At 32.7% G+C, this 19,592-nt stretch overlaps 1 protein-coding gene across 3 annotated transcripts; it reads left to right on the top strand.

Annotated features, from left to right (window-relative positions):
• The first annotated feature begins 1,063 nt into the window (after positions 1 to 1,063).
• LOC142624560 (transcription factor TGA1-like) lies at positions 1,064 to 8,810 on the top strand. 3 transcript variants are annotated; one of them, XM_075798169.1, is made up of 9 exons: positions 1,064 to 1,361; positions 2,890 to 3,053; positions 3,136 to 3,210; positions 3,777 to 3,836; positions 3,920 to 3,997; positions 4,113 to 4,176; positions 5,979 to 6,250; positions 7,300 to 7,533; positions 8,184 to 8,810. In XM_075798169.1, the coding sequence occupies exons 2-9, from the start codon at positions 2,898 to 2,900 to the stop codon at positions 8,334 to 8,336; spliced, it is 1,092 nt and encodes a 363-aa protein (XP_075654284.1). In that variant the 5' UTR covers positions 1,064 to 1,361; positions 2,890 to 2,897; the 3' UTR covers positions 8,337 to 8,810. The 3 variants fall into 3 exon arrangements, with proteins under 3 accessions (XP_075654284.1, XP_075654286.1, XP_075654285.1); XM_075798171.1 differs by having other exon boundaries at positions 5,988 to 6,250; XM_075798170.1 differs by having other exon boundaries at positions 1,133 to 1,361; positions 2,857 to 3,053.
• Positions 8,811 to 19,592: the final 10,782 nt, after the last annotated feature.

The raw sequence follows: 19,592 nt of genomic DNA on the forward strand, positions 1-19,592 counted from the left end.
TCAATAATTAATTTGACACATTTTTAATTTACAAACACTAAAAGAATATCTTAATTTTTAAGTAATTAACTCAATTGGTAAAATTTTTGATAGTTGAAAAATTTAGAGTTTAATTTCAATTTATATTAAAAACCAATAAATACCTTAATTTGATGATAGAAAAATTCTCAAATTTTCAAGTAGGCCAACTGTGCTTCCAATAGCCGTTACTATTTGTCTATTTCCACATTTGCACTCACCCTTGCACACAAAAAAAAGAAAAAGTAAAATTATAGAATCCAACTCATGCCACGCGCAACACCACGCGTTCTTTCACTCCCTCCCCACTCGCCAGTCCCCTATAGTCAAAAATCCCCCGCCACCACTACTATGCCCGCGACCAACACCAACAATCTCACATTACTCACCCCACTCGCTCACGTAGCACTTGTACTTCACATCCTACCCCGCCAAAAAAAACAAACATAACGTCATCAATTACAGACCCCAGAGTAGTGCGCAGGTTAAGCAAGAGCAGCGTGCGTAGGATAATAGAGGCCCCCATACCAGTCGAGTCAGTGAATCTACTAGTCTACCTGGTGCGCATATTAGCTGTAGTGGAACTTTGACGGCGACTTTCGAACACTACTACTACTACTGCTCTGCTCTGCTACTGCGTTTACATTATATTATTTTATTTTATGCTTATCTCAAAATCATGATACACATAAACACCACTACTACTGCTCTGCTCTGCTACTGCAATTACATTATATTATTTTATGCTAATGTCAAAATCTTGATACACACTCTGTACAAATTAGTTTTAAAATCGTGTTTTCACTTGTACACTATTCCAATTAAAATTGTGACAATGTCATATTTTAGTTAAAATCATATTTTTCAAAAACACTTTTAAACATCATGTATAATAAGGAGGGCATGATAATCATTACTGTGCCTCAATTATTCTCTTTGACTGTTGTACCTCGCGATCACACTCACTGACACATAATCACATATACTAAATATCTTTTTTTATATATATATATATATGAATAAAAAAGGATATGTATTTAAAATAATAAAGGGATAAAATTTGAAAATGGTTCTTTTAAATAAGCTGTCGTGTTCTCATTCGATTCCTCTGCTTCTTCTGGATGATGGGACTTATTAGGGTTTTGGGAGAGAGAGAAGTAGGGTTTCGATTGGGACCAACCACCACCACCACCACCACCATCACCAGCACAAGCTTCTTTCACCTTCGTTTTTGTGCTACTCGCAGAACTCGGATTTGAGCGGGAAAAAATAACTACTACAACAAAAAAAAAAAAAGATTTATATACAATATATATTTAGGCCTTTGTGTTAAATTCCCAAAGGTTCGGCTCTGTTTGTTTTCAACTTTTCCATCTTTTGATTCTGTTTGGTTGCTGGTAAAGCTCAGCAAACGATTTGAAGTTAAAAAGACACTTGTTTTTTTGGTAAAACGAAAAGTTTTTTTCTTGGCTATAATTTGAGTGTTTTTGGTTAATTTTTGAGAATTGAATCATTTGGCAAGTATATAAGGTATATATGTTTGAGTTTTTTTAATTATTACTTTGATTGCTTTCTTTTTTAAAGGAACCTTTCTATTTTTTTAGTGATGAAGTGGGTTATGGAATTTTTGAATTTGTGATTGTTTTGTGTGTCTATTTGGGTTTGATGGAGTAGAAAGTGACTAAATCATGTATTGAGATTGGGGGTTTCGTTTGGTAGAGGCAGTTAATTGGTGATTTTCAGTGTTTTTGCTGTTCATAACTACATGTATCTTATTTGGTTCTCGTTTAAACTTCAAAATCAACAGTATATTGAAGTGAAAGTTCATAACTTAATATATAATTCTATTTGATTCTCCTTCCAAGGGAATTTTTTTTTATGTTTCTTTGTGTTTCCAACTATGGTGTAGTAATAGAATTGATCATTTATCAACTATTTGAAATCAATAGCAAGGTTATGAAACGGTTTGATATGGATTTTATTTTTGGCATCGGGGTTTTGAATTTGTTCTGGGATGGGAAAATTGAGAAAAAAAAAAAACAATTTGAATAGTCTTTGTGTATACTTCTGTGGGTTGATAGACAAGGCCTTGAGGGGAAGCTTTTGACTTCAACTTCTTCTGATTGATTTCTTTTATGCCTACCTCAATTCAGTCTAACCCGACAAAAAAGGATAGCCCTCACTGTTGTAAAAGAGTATGTTGTGTGATTACTTAGTACTATGCATTTCAGTCACTATGGAGTTCTGAGAATGGTGATATTATAACTGTTCCAACATTGACAATCTGTTGCCTTTCATCTGGATGCTGAAAATTTATCGTTATGGAACTTTACATCTAGTTTAGAAATTTAGGGACATGCTTTATGTTGAATTGATAAAGAACATCTTCTTGCTTCTCTATGTCAAAATTCCATCTCCTTTAGTTTAATTGGATGTTATGTTGTGAACCTGGATCTTTTTAACCTTTGTTACTGGATTGTTAATTTTAAGGAGCAATGCTTTGTTCTGTTTTGGACTTCTGGTTGGTTTCATGGTGTTTTGATTCTCTGTGTAGATGTCAATCAAATAATTTCAAGTCATTCTAAGATTTTTATCAGACATTAGTAGGGATTTCCTTTAGTAATGTGCTTCAAACATTGTGAAAACAGAGTAACTCATAAAGTTTTCAAAGGGATTACATTTTTTCTGCTACACCCATTTCCAATTCAACTTACAAGCAGACATTTCAGATCCACGTTTATATTCATGGTGTTTATATCAATCTTAGAAGACCTGACATGGTTCTTTTCTTTATTTAATTTCTGCATTTCTCTGTCTTTCTTAACTATGTGTATTTAGGCCAAACGCTCATTAAGTTACCTTTATGATCAGTCCAAACAATGAACTCTACTTCAGCCCAGTTTGTTACCACAAGAAGGATAGGAGTATATGAGCCTATCCACCAGATTAGCACATGGGGAGAAAATTTCAAAAGCAATGGTAATCTAAATACATCTTCATCCTTGATTCTGGAGGATACAAAACTTGATAATCAGGTGAAAATCTTCAAAGTTTAGGCATCTTGGTGCATTCTTCTGATTGCTAAGCTAATTCATTTTTGTTATGCAATTTTTCTAGTCTGAGGATGCTTCACATGGAACAATGGCACCTTCTAATCAATATGACCAAGAAGCATCTAAACCTGCTGATAAGGTGAGAGTGATTGTATCAATAAGTATGATATGAAATTTGCAATATGATTATATATTCTTGTCCTCATTTTCTGCATTGGATGGCCAATCTTTTTTTTTTTTTGCCTGGTCAAGTCTCCTGAAACTAGACCAAGGTGTGCTACTATTAGTTCTAGTTCCCCCATCACCACGTTCTTATTTCTGCTCTCTTACATATGGTTATTGGAATGTAATGATTCTTGTTCATTCAGAGACCCACACATGCTGGAAATTTTGTCCTTTTAGTTTTCTTATCTTCCTGTACTTTTGTTTATTTGAAAATGATTTTTTTGTGCATGAATATCTGGTGGTGTGTATTCTTCATTAAGAATAATGATGGGTTCAGTCATTGTTCATCAGTATGTTATTCTATGCAGATAGCCCATCATTTGATATGGACAATCTAAAAAAATATGTATATGCTCACAATTGAGCAATTTTATCTGTAAACTTGCCATATTAGTTTTAATATTTTAATTTTGAGGATGAACTCTAATACAGCACCAACAATCTTTACCTTGGTTTACAACTTTACTCATAAATCTGCAGGTGCTACGGCGGCTTGCACAAAACCGGGAGGCTGCTCGTAAAAGCCGTTTGCGGAAAAAGGTTTGTAGGCATACACATTGAAACAGAAGCCATACACATGCAAGAAGTGGTTAGACATACTAGATTTGGGTTTTGCTTTACAGGCCTATGTTCAGCAGTTGGAAACTAGTCGTTTGAGGCTGATTCAATTAGAGCAAGAGGTTGAGCGTGCCCGGCATCAGGTATGAAAAAACATTTGCTTTTATGTGGAATCTTTGAGCCATTAATATATTTTGATCGATCAGTACAACTTTTTCCTCCCCTTTGATAACTGAAGCAGTTGATATTTTTTTGCAGGGCTTGTTATTGGCTGGTGGGTTAGATGCTAGTCATCTGGGGTTCTCTGGAACTGTAAACTCAGGTTTGTTTGTCAATATGCTGTCAGAAATTATCTTTGAATCTAATATCCTCGTTCTCAAATGTTACTGAGTCTTGTTAATATTGCATTGCTCTAAGACATAGTGGGTGGCTGGTAGCTGACTTATTTAGCGTACATACTGTGAAATGCTGAAGTGCTTTATGATCTTAAGTTCCCAGTGAAAGAGACCAGATAAAAGTTTCAACTTCAAATATTAATATTATGTGCTTCATGCAATAAGCTATCAAGTAAAGTTCAAGGGCAGTGGTAGAAGGAGTAGGTGTTTTTCCAATTTATAACTTGTTTGAAGCATTAAGATGTGGCAGTCTTGTGATGGTTGTCAATAGCACATTATCTTAGTTAAACTTGATTTTTAGCCCCCCCACCCCTCTCTCTTTAGAGGATGTAAATAAGATATGATCTTATGAAGAAAAGAACTGATTTGGGGGCAGATGAATGCTTCAAAGCAGGAAGTGAATTTGCACCAACTAGGCAATCATGATGTTAAAATGTATGTGAGCAGAAGAATAACACGTGCTGTCTTCCATGAGTTGTTATTAAACTATATTGATGTTCTTTATTTCTCCAAAATAAGTAGGACTTGCTTTTATTTTTCCTCCTACATCAGGTCTATTGATTCTTGCTAGGGAATAGAGGAATCTTGAGAATAAGGTGGCTATTTCATTTACAGTTTCGTTTGGTTTAACTTATCAAAAAAGAAAAACGGGGAAAGAAACAAAGATGCTTTGGGGGGGATGCAATTTCGGTTTAGGCCCACATTTTTGTATCCAGCCCAAATTTTTCAGAAAATGAGGGAAAGGAAGAAGTTACTGCATTACACCATATTTCTTATTTAAGGGCATATAAGCAAAAGATAGATATAGAATATCCTTTCCCTTCTCATCTTTCCACAAACCAAATAAGGTAGAAACGTACTCCTCTCCTTTTTTCCCCTCCTTTCTTGACTATGCCCAACACACACACAAAATCCCTTTGCTCTCCCTGGCCATGCTCTTTTCTTTTCCATTCCAATTCCCTTGGTACCTCCAAACAAGGAGTTCACACTATAAACATGGTCTAAAACAAAATGTCCAAAAAGTTATGTGAACATGGAAAAAATATCCAAAGACTTTGATATGGTGCCATGTCAAAATAGTTGTTTCATGTATTTCCAATTATCCTTTATTCCTTTTGGAAACTTTGCAAAGATAATAGTGCTGCATTTCACTTTTGTGGGCACAAAAGCAAAATAGTGTACAGTATTAAAGTTTCAGGCAGCAACTATACCTACATCTCTGTCATTTTACTGGTTGTTTCCTGGATGTACTTACAGTTTTCTATTTGAATCTTAACCCCTAGAATTCTTCATAAGCTTCTTTGGTACAAGGACAACTATATTAGTTATTCCCAATTACTAAATTCTAAAATTAAAAGTTTATGTTCTTAGAATGTTCTCTCTGATACCGTATTTCAACAGCCCAAGAAGATTAAATTAGTGATTAGAAATATAAGTTGTTACTAAAAATGCCTGTATGTATGCTCAACGCATCTTAATGCACCATCAAAAAGAGATGTCTTCACCCTAAGCACAAACAAAACTTTCAGAAGGTTGAAGTGTTGTAACACCACAATTGAATTTTTTATGAGCTATTTAGCCTCATGTATAATTGTCAGACACTCTGAGAATAACTTGTGGTTTTATTTCCCTTAGGTACATTTTTCTTCTTCTATCATGTCCTTGGCCTCCTTCTTTGTTCTCTTATGATATTGTATTCTAAAATTAGCCCACACTAAGGATTCTACAGGGATTACAGCGTTTGAGATGGAGTATGGACACTGGGTGGAAGAACAAAATAAACAGATTGGTGACTTGAGAACTGCTTTGAATGCTCATATAAGTGATGTAGAGCTGCGAATGCTAGTAGAGAATGGCTTGGAACATTACACTAAATTTTTCCGTATGAAAGGATCTGCAGCAAGTGCTGACGTCTTCTATGTGATGTCTGGCATGTGGAAGTCATCAGCTGAGCGCTTTTTCTCGTGGATTGGAGGGTTTCGCCCGTCAGACCTTCTTAAGGTGATGTATGGTTCATTTTGAATTAATATGTGGGAATCATACATGTCAACTCTATAATTTGGGTTTTTAGTTAAGGTTGGATGAATTCTAATAATTAGAAGTCTCTCCTGCATAGTTTCCAATCATAGATAAATCAATGAAGTAAAAGGAAATGCTTGTCATCTTTATGAACAGCAAGAAGCATATATTTGTATACAACAAGTGCACACACCCTCACACACCAACCCCTAACATGCGTACAAACCTAATATTACTATTTGAAAAGATAAAGGAATCTTCTCCTATGCAATTAGTCCTATTTAGGGTCTCTCTCTCTCTCTCTCTCTCTCTCTCTCTCTAACACTTAGTCTCTTGACATTGTAAGAGCAACATGGTTTTAGTCCTGCCTTCATCCTGTACTTAGGGTCCTGTACTTGGGGTTGAAAGGACAGAGGATCATTGCCACCTATTTGCAGACATAAAGAAATTTATACTATGTGATTAATCTGATTTAGGTTTGCCTGGGCATAATAGTGCCAACAAAACAGTGTTTGGTGCTCAAGCACTCAAACTTGGTAAAAGGAACCTCCTTTTTCGCTCAAATTTGGCTTCTCATCCATATGAGACAGAAGGGTCATCATCTAGAGATCTACTTTCTCTCTGTAACAACACCAAATCACATGGCGTTACTAGGGTTTTCTCTAATAACATTTGTAATGACTTGAGGAAAGCGCTAGCCACATTTGTGCTTACACCCAAAAGAACTAGTCAAGTGCAATTGAGGTTCCTATTAATCACTTACAAACCCAATGTCCCCGTAGTAAACACCCAATGTGAGACTTAGCACACGCTCACACAACATTCCGTCAAACAATCCAATCTAATCAAATCCGCACAATTTGGGGTATCACACTCACTCTCTCTCTCTCTCTCTCTTTTGGGGGGGGGGGGGTGGTAGCTATTGTGCTCAAATTTGGTCTTTTCATTTATTTTTGTATTTTTTTTAATGCAATTATGCTGTAGATTCCGAAAGATAAAAGTAATGTGCTACTAATCCATGTTGATTACAGGTGCTTCTGCCTCAACTTGACCCTATGACAGAACAACAGGTAATGGAGGTTTATAATCTTCAACAATCATGTCAGCAAGCAGAGGATGCTCTTACGCAGGGTATGGAGAAACTCCAGCAAACTCTGGCCCAGACTGTAGCACCTGGACGACTGGTTGAAGATAGTTATCTTCCTCTCCAGCACATGGCTTCTGCGATGGAGAAGTTGGAATCACTAGTGGGCTTTGTAATGCAGGTAGGCATTGCATTTTCTCAAGGACACTAAATGGTTTTACTCCAAATTCTGACCCTCAATGCGTGCAACTGATATTTGTATTACTTTCTTTCTGCATCTTGCTCTTGCCCTGCCTGAAATATATTAAAGTTCCATGAAGTTGTTCCTTGTTGACATATATAAACCAAGACTGTATTATCCAAAGTTTGCTCTGGCCACCATGAGTCCAAAGGGTGCGTGTTGGGCAGGTCTTGGTTATTAAAATAAAAAAAAAAGGTTCAAATTGTCTACTGACTGCACTTTTCATTTGGCCATGTAAAACAACAGGCACTTTGGATTTTTTGTAAATAGATTCTGAGGCAATTATGTTGGGAAAGACTCCATTTGGATTTTGCTTTTATTTTTATTTTTTTGGGCCTTTTATTGTATAATTTTCTTATTAATTTAATAGGCCAGATGACTGATACTAAGCTCTAGCAATACAGTGGTTAACGTTAAAGTTTTTAGTGCATTTTGAAACATCTCTGCACTATATCATGCGGCCATAGGATTCATCACGAAGAAGCAAATCTCAGTAGAAACATTTTTGTTTATTTCAGACTGTAATTTCAGATTATATGCGTAATAAGTTGTACCTAGTTTACTGGCTAAATGAGATTTTGTTGGAACAGGCTGACCATCTTCGGCAGGAAGCCTTGCAGCAGATGTATCGCATCCTCACTGTGCGGCAGGCAGCTCGAGGTCTTCTTGCCTTGGGAGAGTACTTCCAACGCCTTCGAGCTTTGAGCTCACTTTGGGCTACCCGTCCTCGTGAGCCTGCTTAGTCTTACAGTGGAAGAGGCTACAAGCTCAGAATCTCAGTGAGGTTATCACAATCAGGGTCATGCCTCAGCCACCGGAGGTGCCTTTCAGTAATGCTGTTATAAAGATATGTAGAAATGATCCAAGTTGCTGAAAATTTTCAATCGGCTTCCCACCATTGAGAAGTTGTATATATTAATAGCCATTTTATTGAGAGGAAATTTGTAATCAAGGTAATTTTTAGTGCTTGTACATCATTATCTTCTGTTTAAAGTTGATAAATAGGATTTAAATTTTAAGTTTAGAATTGAGCTTTGTCATGTAAATATTTATTGGATGCCTTTCAAATGTGTCTAAAAAATTGTCGGTGTATTATGTATAAGCCTTCTTTGTGCTTTGAAGTGGACATTCTTAGAAAAGAACTGATATGGGTTAATTGAACTCAACTGTGATTGTAATATGTATCAATAAATAGGATTTAAATTTTAAGTTTAGAATTGAGCTTTGTCATGTAAATATTTATTGGATGCCTTTCAAATGTGTCTAAAAAATTGTCGGTGTATTATGCATAAGCCTTCTTTGTGCTTTGAAGTGGACATTCTTAGAAAAGAACTGATATGGGTTGATTGAACTCAACTGTGATTGTAATATGTATCAAATGCTGCAAATTTGAAAGTAGAAAAGTGTTTTAACATTGTATCTATTTTCATGTAGCCAAGAAGGTAAGCACTGGTTGCAGTATAGTTTAATCGGAGCCAAGCTCCTCATGCGTTTGCCTGTTATGTAAAAAGGTCCAAACTTCTATAGATTTAGGCAGGCCAGACATTTCTGACAAGAATATATATATGGGACTAAGGTTTTGTAGTTGTTATATTAGTAAAGGATATAAGAGACAATCTGTTAAAATCTGCAGCTGGGAAGTCTGGGGCATGAATTCTAAATGAAATATGGTAAGTCGGTAACCTCGAAAATGCTGTTCTAATAATGCGATACGTTGGCGCAAGAACCTCCCAAAAATCCGTTGTAAAACAAATTCATTTTAAAGCATTCAGCACAATTTGGACTCTCAACGCTTTTATTTATTAATTAATTAAATGACGTATATTAAAAAATTAGCCAACCTAGTACACTGGGCATGTACCCACAAAAATTAAGAACTCAGATGACAATAGTCAACTAGAATAGGGAAGGACAAACAAGAACATGATCGCAAGACCAAGCTCCATTCAAGGAGTGTACGGAAGAAAAATGACTTTAATCTATAATCCTTGAAGCATTTAGCATTCAATTCCGCACCAAAACAGGCAATGCAGCACAAACCTTCAGAAATCTATATTACTATGCCTACCAAACTTTGCTTGCCATAAAGCTAACAACTCAAAAACTTTATTCGTCATAACCCAATGGATACTAAACAAACAAAATACCATAGACCATAACTCATGTGCTATAGGACAATAAAGAAGAAGATGATCTACCAATTTCTCACATCTTTTGCACATATAGCACCATTTAACACTACGATATGCCTATTCCAAAGTTACATGTAGTTAAAATCTTAAAGTAGCAATCCAAGAAAAGAAAGCTACTTTAGGCCGAACATTCGATTGCCACACAATTTTCTTAAATCCAAAATTTTGCAATTTCAACATTTTGTACCGCTACATATTATATATAATATTTTATAATCTCACCATAAAATTATATGTTATCTTTGTTATTAAGATACCAAATCTATCTATATATTACTAAAAGCTGAAGCGTAGCGTTTAATGCTGCTGCTCTCACATTGCGCCACATCAGCTGTCATGTCATTTAAAAAAAAATTTCCCTTCAATTTAAAAATGGTTTTTAGAATTTTCAGCCCTATAAATCCCAGCCATATAAATGCAGCCTACTACTTATTTATTTACTTCCACTATCACCCTATAATAAATTTGTATAATTAATCTAGCCCACCTTTTATTTATTTAGTTCCACTATCAAACCCAACCCAAAGCCTTTTCAGTTTAGCTTAAAAGGTAAAAAAAAAAAAAAAAAATTAAAAACGTAGGGTACAAAAAAATTTAAAATAAAAAATGTTGAAGCTTAAAGGAAGAAAGAAAGAAAAAAGAAAAAAAAAAAACGTGGAAGGCTTCAGGGTTTTGCGTGACCAAGTAAAAGCCTAGGGAGACAGAGAGTTTGAAGATTGTAACGTGGAGGGAAGTTTAAAGGGAGGAGAAAAAAAACGTTGAAGCCTACCCACCTTCCTGCTCTACCGTTTCGCAGTAACAGCTGCCTATCTGATTTCCTTCCTTCCTTCATTCCTTTCCACACGGTGTATAAATACTGACAGAACTTGCCTGCTTTGGTTGAGGATCTCTACATCTCAATTCTATTTTTTGGGTGCAAAACTTCTATGCTCTGTTTATATTAATATCATACCCTTTTTTCCCGTTTGTTTGTGTTTGCGTTTATATTAGACGAGCATCCTTGGCATGCCATTGATGTGTTTGTGAGATTGTCTGAATGTCGTTTAAAAAATAAAAGGACTTGTTTATGTTGCTCAATAGTGCTAAAATCAAAGCAAATTGTTTTTGGTGTTTCAGTTTTTGCGGTAAGTTTTCTACATAATTCTGCATAATTTTACTGCATAATTCTGTTTATATTAATATCATACCCTTTTTCCTCGTTTGTTTGTGTTTGTATAATTCTGCATAATTTTACTGCATAATTCTACATAATTTTTTTTTTATATTAATATCATACCCTTCTTTTTTTTTCTTTTTTTTTTTTTCCATTTTTGGTGTTTCAATTTTTGCGGTAAGTTTTCTGCATGATTTTACTACATAATTCTGCATAATTCTGTTTATGTTAATATCATACCCTTTTTCCCATTTGTTTGTGCTTGTGTTTAAATTAGACGAGCATCCTTGGCATGCCATTAATGTGTTTGTGAGATTGCCTGAATGTCATTTTAAAAACAAAAGAACCTGTTTATGTTGGTTAATAGTGCTAGAATCAACGCAAATTGTTTTTGGTGTTTCAATTTTTGTGGTAAGTTTTCTACATAATTTCACTGCATAATTCTGTTTATATTAAAGCAAATTGTGCAGAATTACCGCATCATTTTACTGCATAATTCTGCATAATCAAAGCAAATTGTTTTTGGTGTTTCAATTTTTGTGGTAAATTTTCTGCATAATTCTGCATAATTTTACTGCATAATTCTGTTTATATTAATGTCATACCCTTTTTCTCCGTTTGTTTGTGTTTGTATAATTCTGCACAATTTTACTGCATACTTTTACTGCATAATTTTGTTTATATTAATATCATACCTTCTTTTTTTTCTTTTTTCTTTTTTTTCCATTTTTGGTGTTTCAATTTTTGTGGTAAGTTTTCTGCATAATTTTACGGCATAGTTTTACTACATAATTCTGCATAATTCTGTTTATATTAATATCATACCCTTTTTTTATCGTTTGTTTGTGTTTGTGTTTATATTAGACGGGCATCCTTGGCATGCCATTGATGTGTTTGTGAGATTGCCTGAATGTTGTTTCAAAAATAAAAGGACCTATTTATGTTGATCAATAGTGCTAGAATCAAAGCAAATTGTTTTTGGTGTTTCAATTTTTTGTGGTAAGTTTTCTGCATAATTCAACATAATTCAATACCTTTCCAATCTATTAGACTAAAAAGTTGAATAGATTGGAAAGGTATTGAATGATGAACCGTGATTCAATATGGTCCTTATAATTTTCACTAAAACAAACTTAATAATTCTAACCAAGGCCATCGCAACACAGTGTTATGAATATGATGAAATCTCAAGTAAAATGAATGCCTAGACAACTGATAAGTTTGCATCTCTCTTTTTCATCATATGCTATATTGTATCATCATTTATAATCATTGTGGAGATATGAATACCCAACAACTTACATTACTTTTAAAGAGGGGGGAAAAAAATGCAAAAGTTACATAATTAGACTCACTTGAGCTGAAGTAAAATTAAGCAGTAGAATTGGTTATAAAAAAAAGCCACACACAACTACAAAATGAATATGAGAAAATTTAACGTTTGTGAAGGACAACTTGGAAAAACAATTTTAACCCACAAATATGAAGTTCAACATAGTTGACTTTGGCCAATTATTTTATGACTCTATCCTAAGAATTGGCATCTAATGATTGAGAAAAAAAAATTAAAAAAAAAACTTTTCAAAAAAAAGAAGACTTCTTTGCATCATCAGGTGCTCATATTTTGAAATTCTTTTGGAATTTCACAATTCAATGCAACATTGGGCTTGGAGATAAGAAAACAATAAGCAATAAGTGCTTCAAAAGCAATGACTCGGCTTATTACCATCCAGTCATAAACTTTTTGGAAACCCAACTCTAAAGGACAGAACAACATGCCTGAAAAGAATGGTTTGTAAGGTTGCTGGCATTAGAAAATTAATTGATGAAATCTCAAGTAAAATGAATGCCTAGACAACTGACAAGTTTGTATCACTCTTTTTCATCATATGTGGATTCCGTCGATTCCCATATTTGTTGGGTGCTTAGCATGTTTGACTGGATTGTAATGCCTGGACCATGTCTCAAAAGATATTTGCTTTTATGATAATGTATTTACAAAGACATTAAAGTAATTTTGTACATGTAAAAATCTATTGCACACCATTTTCCTGCTTTGGTAGGTAGCTTTTTTGGAACGAATTACGGTTTATTGTTAAGAGTTAATTGTATAGCCGCTTTAAGTAATTGTATGTTGGTTTTATTAAGTTGAGTTGGGTTGTAGCTTAATTTGTTGATTTGGTTCAATTTGGTTTGGTTAACGTGTGGGGTAGTACTAGGTAGGGATAAGCCAAAAATAATGTGAGAATCATTTAGTGCAAAATTAGGCAATATTGTAGCAGCTGAAGAAAATTTCCCAATACATCATTTATACCTGTAAACTTTCATCCGAACCATCGTATCTTGTCACAAACTGTGATGCAAGAGCCACATCATCACCTTCCATAGTATCCCATATGCCTTCTGGGATATGATTTTGTAGATTCTCTTTTGTAACACACAATAAATAACCGAAGTACATCAACCATGTGCCTCCTTGGTCCACAAGTGTCATAGATAGATCCAGAGCTATTACAACTATGGAGGCAGAGGTAGCAGTCTATCTGGATAAAAAAACACATATAAAAGCGGTTAGAGCTTGATAAAGTTGCACATAGTCAGAACATATTACTTCTACTTTTCTGTAGTGTATTGTTTAATGAGTTGTTTTGCTGGAAAATTCCATTGTTGCTAGAACAATTGGTGTAACCGAAGAAAAAAAAAAGGACATTATTGAATGAGTTGCTTTGCTGGGAAATTCCATTGTAAATAAAGCTGGAATGTTTCTTCAAGTATGTCCAACGCTCAATTATAAATAATATGAAAAGGCTATGCTAAGATATTTTTATTTTATCTTTTGGTATGCTTGAATAATTTTATATTATCTTTTGGTTGTGTAGGGTGTTCAGTTCAAAAGCTGGGTTGTTTCTTCAAGTATTTGTAACATTTAATTATAAATAAAATTAAAAGGCTATGCTAAAATATTTTTTATATTTTCTTTTGGTCGTGTAGATTGTTCATATTTTCTACCAGTTGATTACGGATTATCTATTAAATTGCAAGTTCAACAGCTGGATTGTTTCATAAAGTATGTCTAAATCTCAATTAATGAAAAGGCTATTATAGAATTGAGATTATATTATCTTTTGGTGTGCTAAACTAATTTTTATATTATCTTTTGGTTACTACCAAATTATAATGGATTATATTGGGGGAATTTTATAAATAAAAATTTTTCCAAATACTTTTGGACCACATGATATTCAAATTTTGAGATAACCGTCAGATGTGTAAAATAATTTAGTAAAAATTCCAATTTCTTTAGAATAATATGATGTTCAGATTTTGAGATAACCGTTAGATCAGATTGTAATATGTTTAGAGATTAGATATTTTCTATTGAAAAACATGACTGGTGCTAAAATATCACATAAAAGGTCTTGGTGTTGAATGATGTGAACACTTGTCATCGTTTTGATTACTATTTTAATCACCAGTTGCTCACAAGTTACCTGTTAATTTACACGTTTTTAAGCTGGATTGTTTCTTCAAGTATTTGTAACTTTTAATTATAAATAAAATGAAAAGGTTATGCTAAAATATTCTTAAAATTTTTATTTGGTTGTGTAGGTTGTACATATTTTCTAGTAGTTGATTACTGAATATCTATTAAATTGCAAGTTGAACAGCTATAGAATGAAGAGGCTATGCTAAAATATTTTTTATATTTTTTTTTTGGTTGTGTAGGTGGTTCATATTTTCTACCAGTTGATTACGAATTATCTATTAAATCGCAAGTTCAACAGCTGGATTGTTTCGTAATGTATGTCCAACTCTCAATTAATGTAAAGGCTATTATAAAATTGAGATTATATTATCTTTTGGTGTGCTAAAATAATTTTTATATTATCTTTTGGTTTCTACCAAATTATAATGGATTAGCTATTAAATTGCAAGTTCACACAAGCTGGAATATTTATTCAGGTCTCTCTAAAATGAAATGCTTTGCTAAAATAGTCCTCATATTATTGGTAGAGTGTTCATGTTATCCACCAGTTATTTCAAATGATCTTTTACTATAATGACAGTTAGTAAATGATGGTTGGTAGGTACAAATAAACTTGAACCACACATAATACTAAAATGTTCCAAATAGTTTAGAACTACGTGATATTCAAATTTTGAGATAACCGTTAGATGAGATTGTAAAATAATTCAGTAAACATTCCAAATTCTTTAGAATCACATGATGTTCAGATTTTGAGATAACCATCAGATGAGATTGTAATATGTTTAGAGATTAGATATTTTCTATTGAAAAACATGACTGGTGCTAAAATATCACATAAAAGGTCTTGGTATTGAATGATGTGGACACCTGTCATCGTTTTGATTACTATTTTAATCACCAGTTACTCACATGTTACCTGTTAATTTACACATTTTTAAACTGAATTGTTTCTTCAAGTATTTGTAACTTTTAATTATAAATAAAATGAAAAGGCTATTCTAAAATATTTTTTAAATTTTTATTTGGTTGTGTGGGTTGTTCACATTTTCTAGCAATAGATTACTGAATATCTATTAAATTGCAAGTTGAACAGCTATAAAATGAAGAGGCTATGCTAAAATATTTTTTATATATTTTTTGTGTTGTGTAGGTGGTTCATATTTTCTACCAGTTGATTACGAATTATCTATTAAATTGCAAGTTCAACAATTGGATTGTTTCGTAAAGTATGTCCAACTCTCAATTAATGTAAAGGCTATTATAAAATTGAGATTATATTATCTTTTGGTGTGCTAAAATAATTTTTATATTAACTTTTGGTTTCTACCAAATTATAATGGATTAGCTATTAAATTGCAAGTTCACACAAGCTAGAATATTTCTTCAGGTCTCTCTAAAATGAAATGCTTTGCTAAAATAGTCCTCATATTATTGGTAAGGTGTCATGTTATCCACCAGTTATTTCAAATGATCTTTTACTATAATGACAGTTAGTAAATGATGGTTGGTAGGTACTATGGAGTCACGTAAGGAACTATGGTGTCTATCTTTCAATATGAAATTTTACTAAATTACATTCCCATGATACAAAAGAATATAAAACCCAGACAAATTGGGAAAATGGGGGAATTTTATAAATAAAAAATGTTCCAAATACTTTAGTACCACATGATATTCAAATTTTGAGATAACCGTCAGATGAGATTGTAAAATAATTTAGTAAAAATTCCTAATTTTTTAGAACCACATTTTGTTCAAATTTTGAGAAAACAGTCAGATGAGATTGTAATATGTTCAAAGATTAGATATTTTCTATTGAAAAACATGACTGGTGCAAAAATATCACATAATTTTTATTTATGTTTTGCAACCACAATACTTAATATTTTATTTATATTTACATTTTGAATGTAATTGCATAAACGCAGGAATCTCCAAATAGTCTTAGAAAAATGCCCTTCATGTTACATGTGTGAACTTACTTACCAACCAGGAAGACACTATAAATAGATGACAGCAAAATGAATGCACCCCAAAAGCGAAGGCTAAAATATTTTTTATATTATCTTTTGATTGTGTAGGTTGTTCATATTTTTTACCAGTTGATTACGGATTTTCTATTAAATGTTCAAAAGTTGGATTGTTTCGTCAAGTATGTCCAACTCTCAATTATAAATAAAATGAAAAGGCTATGGTAAAATATTTTTATATTTTGTTTCGGTATGCTAAAATTATTTTTATACTATTTTTTGGTTGTGTAGGCTGTTCATATTGTCTACCATATTATTGCGGATTATCTATCAAATTGCAAGTTCAAAAGTTGGAAGTTTTCTTCTGGTATGTCCAAATGTCAATTGTAACTAAAATGAAATGTTTTTTCTAAAATTATCGTCATATTATTTTTGGTAGTGTATGTTGTTCATATTATCCACCATTTATTTCAAATTATTTTTTACTATAATGACAGTTAGTAACTGATGGTTTGTAGGTACTATGGAGTCTTCTTATTATGCACGATTGAGAAGAAGGATGATTCTTGCATCCAGGAGATATCGCAATTATCCATCGAATATTCATGCTCTTGCAACTCAACGTATTTGTACTGACTTACAGTTGAATAGGGGTACTGTGTTGGATAGGCAAATGAATATGAGTTACTGGACAACTAATAGAAGTCATTTAGTAGATGCTAACTTCAACAATGTTGATGCTTTGAGAGGAGAGGTTTCTGTAGAAAAAGGATCTGCTTCATTTATGATTGTGTCACCTTCACATCGTATTGTAGGTAGGTTTTTCAAAAAGTTACATTCTTTTTTATATATTATTAAAGTCTTCAATTTAACATATATATATATATATATATACATGTGTGTGTGTGTATAAATTATGGATTTACTTATATTTGATTACTCTTTAGGCCATTCAAGAGATATGGAGGATGATTCATTTGTGAGGAGCACTTGATAGAGACGACATGATTATAATAGTGAGACTGCGAACAAAAATTCTAATATCTATATACGCACTACTTTAAATGAAAATGGTGATGTCACCACAAATGTATCTGAAGACCGAATTCCTCCAGGTAATAGTCATTTTAGTAATAACGATTAAACATAAAACATCATACTGACATGCTTCATTTATATTTTTAAAAATATTGTTAGGATGCCAAATTATTCCACATTGCAATATTAACTTATTATTCAATTATAATCTCAAGAAGTTCACACATGACTAATGGTGAGAGTTCAGTAATGCAATCAAGTGAAGCCACTTTAGGGGAATCTAGAGGAAAAAAGAAAAAAGAAAAAAGAGGAAGATAGATCACAAGGAAACTGAAACCAATAGTTGACTTTTTTTTTTTTTGGAATGGAAAACAGAAGCTGAACTTGAAATACCAAACGTGGGAGCAGATATAGTTTGAAGTTGCTCCCAAGCAACGTTTTGGCTATTCAATAAGGGTTCACTCTGCGTCACAAATAATGTTTTCAATTATTATAATATTGACAATGATAAGATTATGCATTATGACTGTAATTAATAAAAGTAACGTTCATTGTTCAGTGTTCTATTATTTTCTTATAATTTTCAGATGACAGCTAAATTTAAACTCTTTTATCAGTTACGGAGTGAATGTATTTGTATTGCTGATTTTTTTTTTCCGTTTAAATAGTAATATTGCAACAATAATTTGGTGATTTTATTGCTATTAAATAAAAGGATCTGATGCGGTTTATATTTTGTTTTGTTGAACTAAGGTTTACAAGGTTTGGTAGATTGGAGTCCCATGCATTCCATGATTTTTGTTTGTTTTCAAAAAAAATTGAGATCCACTCAAATTCCACGTGCCTTTATTTATTTATTTATTTATAAGATAACAGTATATTACTCAGTTACTCTGCTCTTTTATCTATTTGGTTGATTAGAAATTGTGAGAAAAGAAAAGGAGAAGGTTGAGGGAGCCCCTAATTCAGCTTCTACCTTTACACCTTCATCTTCTGTACGCACACACACAATATAAATATAAATATATATATATATATATATATATATATATATATATATATATATATATATATATATATATATGCCAAAAAAAAAAAAACAAATGAACACTGAACAGTCAAACATAATTTACAGGATTTAAGATTTATAGAGAAGGGTATATGAAAGGCTTCTATTAAAAAAAAAACCAAAAAAAAATTAATTAAAAATAATTGCAAATAAATTCAACAATCACTCATCCATACAACAATCAAAACACTATAAATTACAAAACAAAACAACCAAAAAATACACACCAAAAATAGCATAAAAATACACTCTCCACAATCACAAAAATGAGATTGCAACATGAATTACCAATAGATTTATTGCTCGAAATATTTTCCAATGTTGGAAGACAATCGCCAAAATTTTTAGGCAACATTGAAATCAGGTATGTACACAAATTTAAATTCAAATCTCATGTTTGTTTCTTTCACATGAATTCCCCACTTTTTCTCTACTAATCACAATCAACCACATCCAAAATTGTGGCACAAAATATTGAAATCCTATAGTCATTGTTATATTTCTTTAAAAAAAAAAAAAATTATAGCTTCATCAATCAAATATTGCAATTAAAAAAAAATGTTTATACACTCCCTAAGAGCCGAACAAATGCATAGTTTTTCTTTACGGCTATGACCCTTCACATTAAAGTTTCCTGCATTAGACAGATGGTGTATTCCAAAGTCATGACATGAATGATGTTACATAGTCAGCGTGATGCAGATATATATATATATATATATTTTTTTTTTTTTTTCTTTCTCGTTACAATGTTGATCTATATATCCCAAGTTTCAATTTTCTCTTTTTATTAACTTTTTACTGTGAAGTAGTGAGCAATTCTATAGTCATCATTAATGTGGCGTTTGGTACGGGGGAATCCACATTACTTCTGGCATCCAGATTCCTAGGAATGTGATTCCTAGGAATCACATTCCTAGGAATGTATTTATTCCTATGTTTGGTTTCATTTGGAGATTCCTAGGAATGTGAGATGATAATGTTTGGTGTATTCCCAGAAATCTTAAGTGAATTATTTATTTTTCCCATTTTGTCCTTAGATTTGAATGTGAAATACTAAGTCCTTTAAAAAAAACTTCCTTTAAAT

Source organism: Castanea sativa, chromosome 2 (assembly GCF_040712315.1).
Source record: "Castanea sativa cultivar Marrone di Chiusa Pesio chromosome 2, ASM4071231v1".
Classification (NCBI taxonomy): Eukaryota; Viridiplantae; Streptophyta; class Magnoliopsida; order Fagales; family Fagaceae; genus Castanea; species Castanea sativa.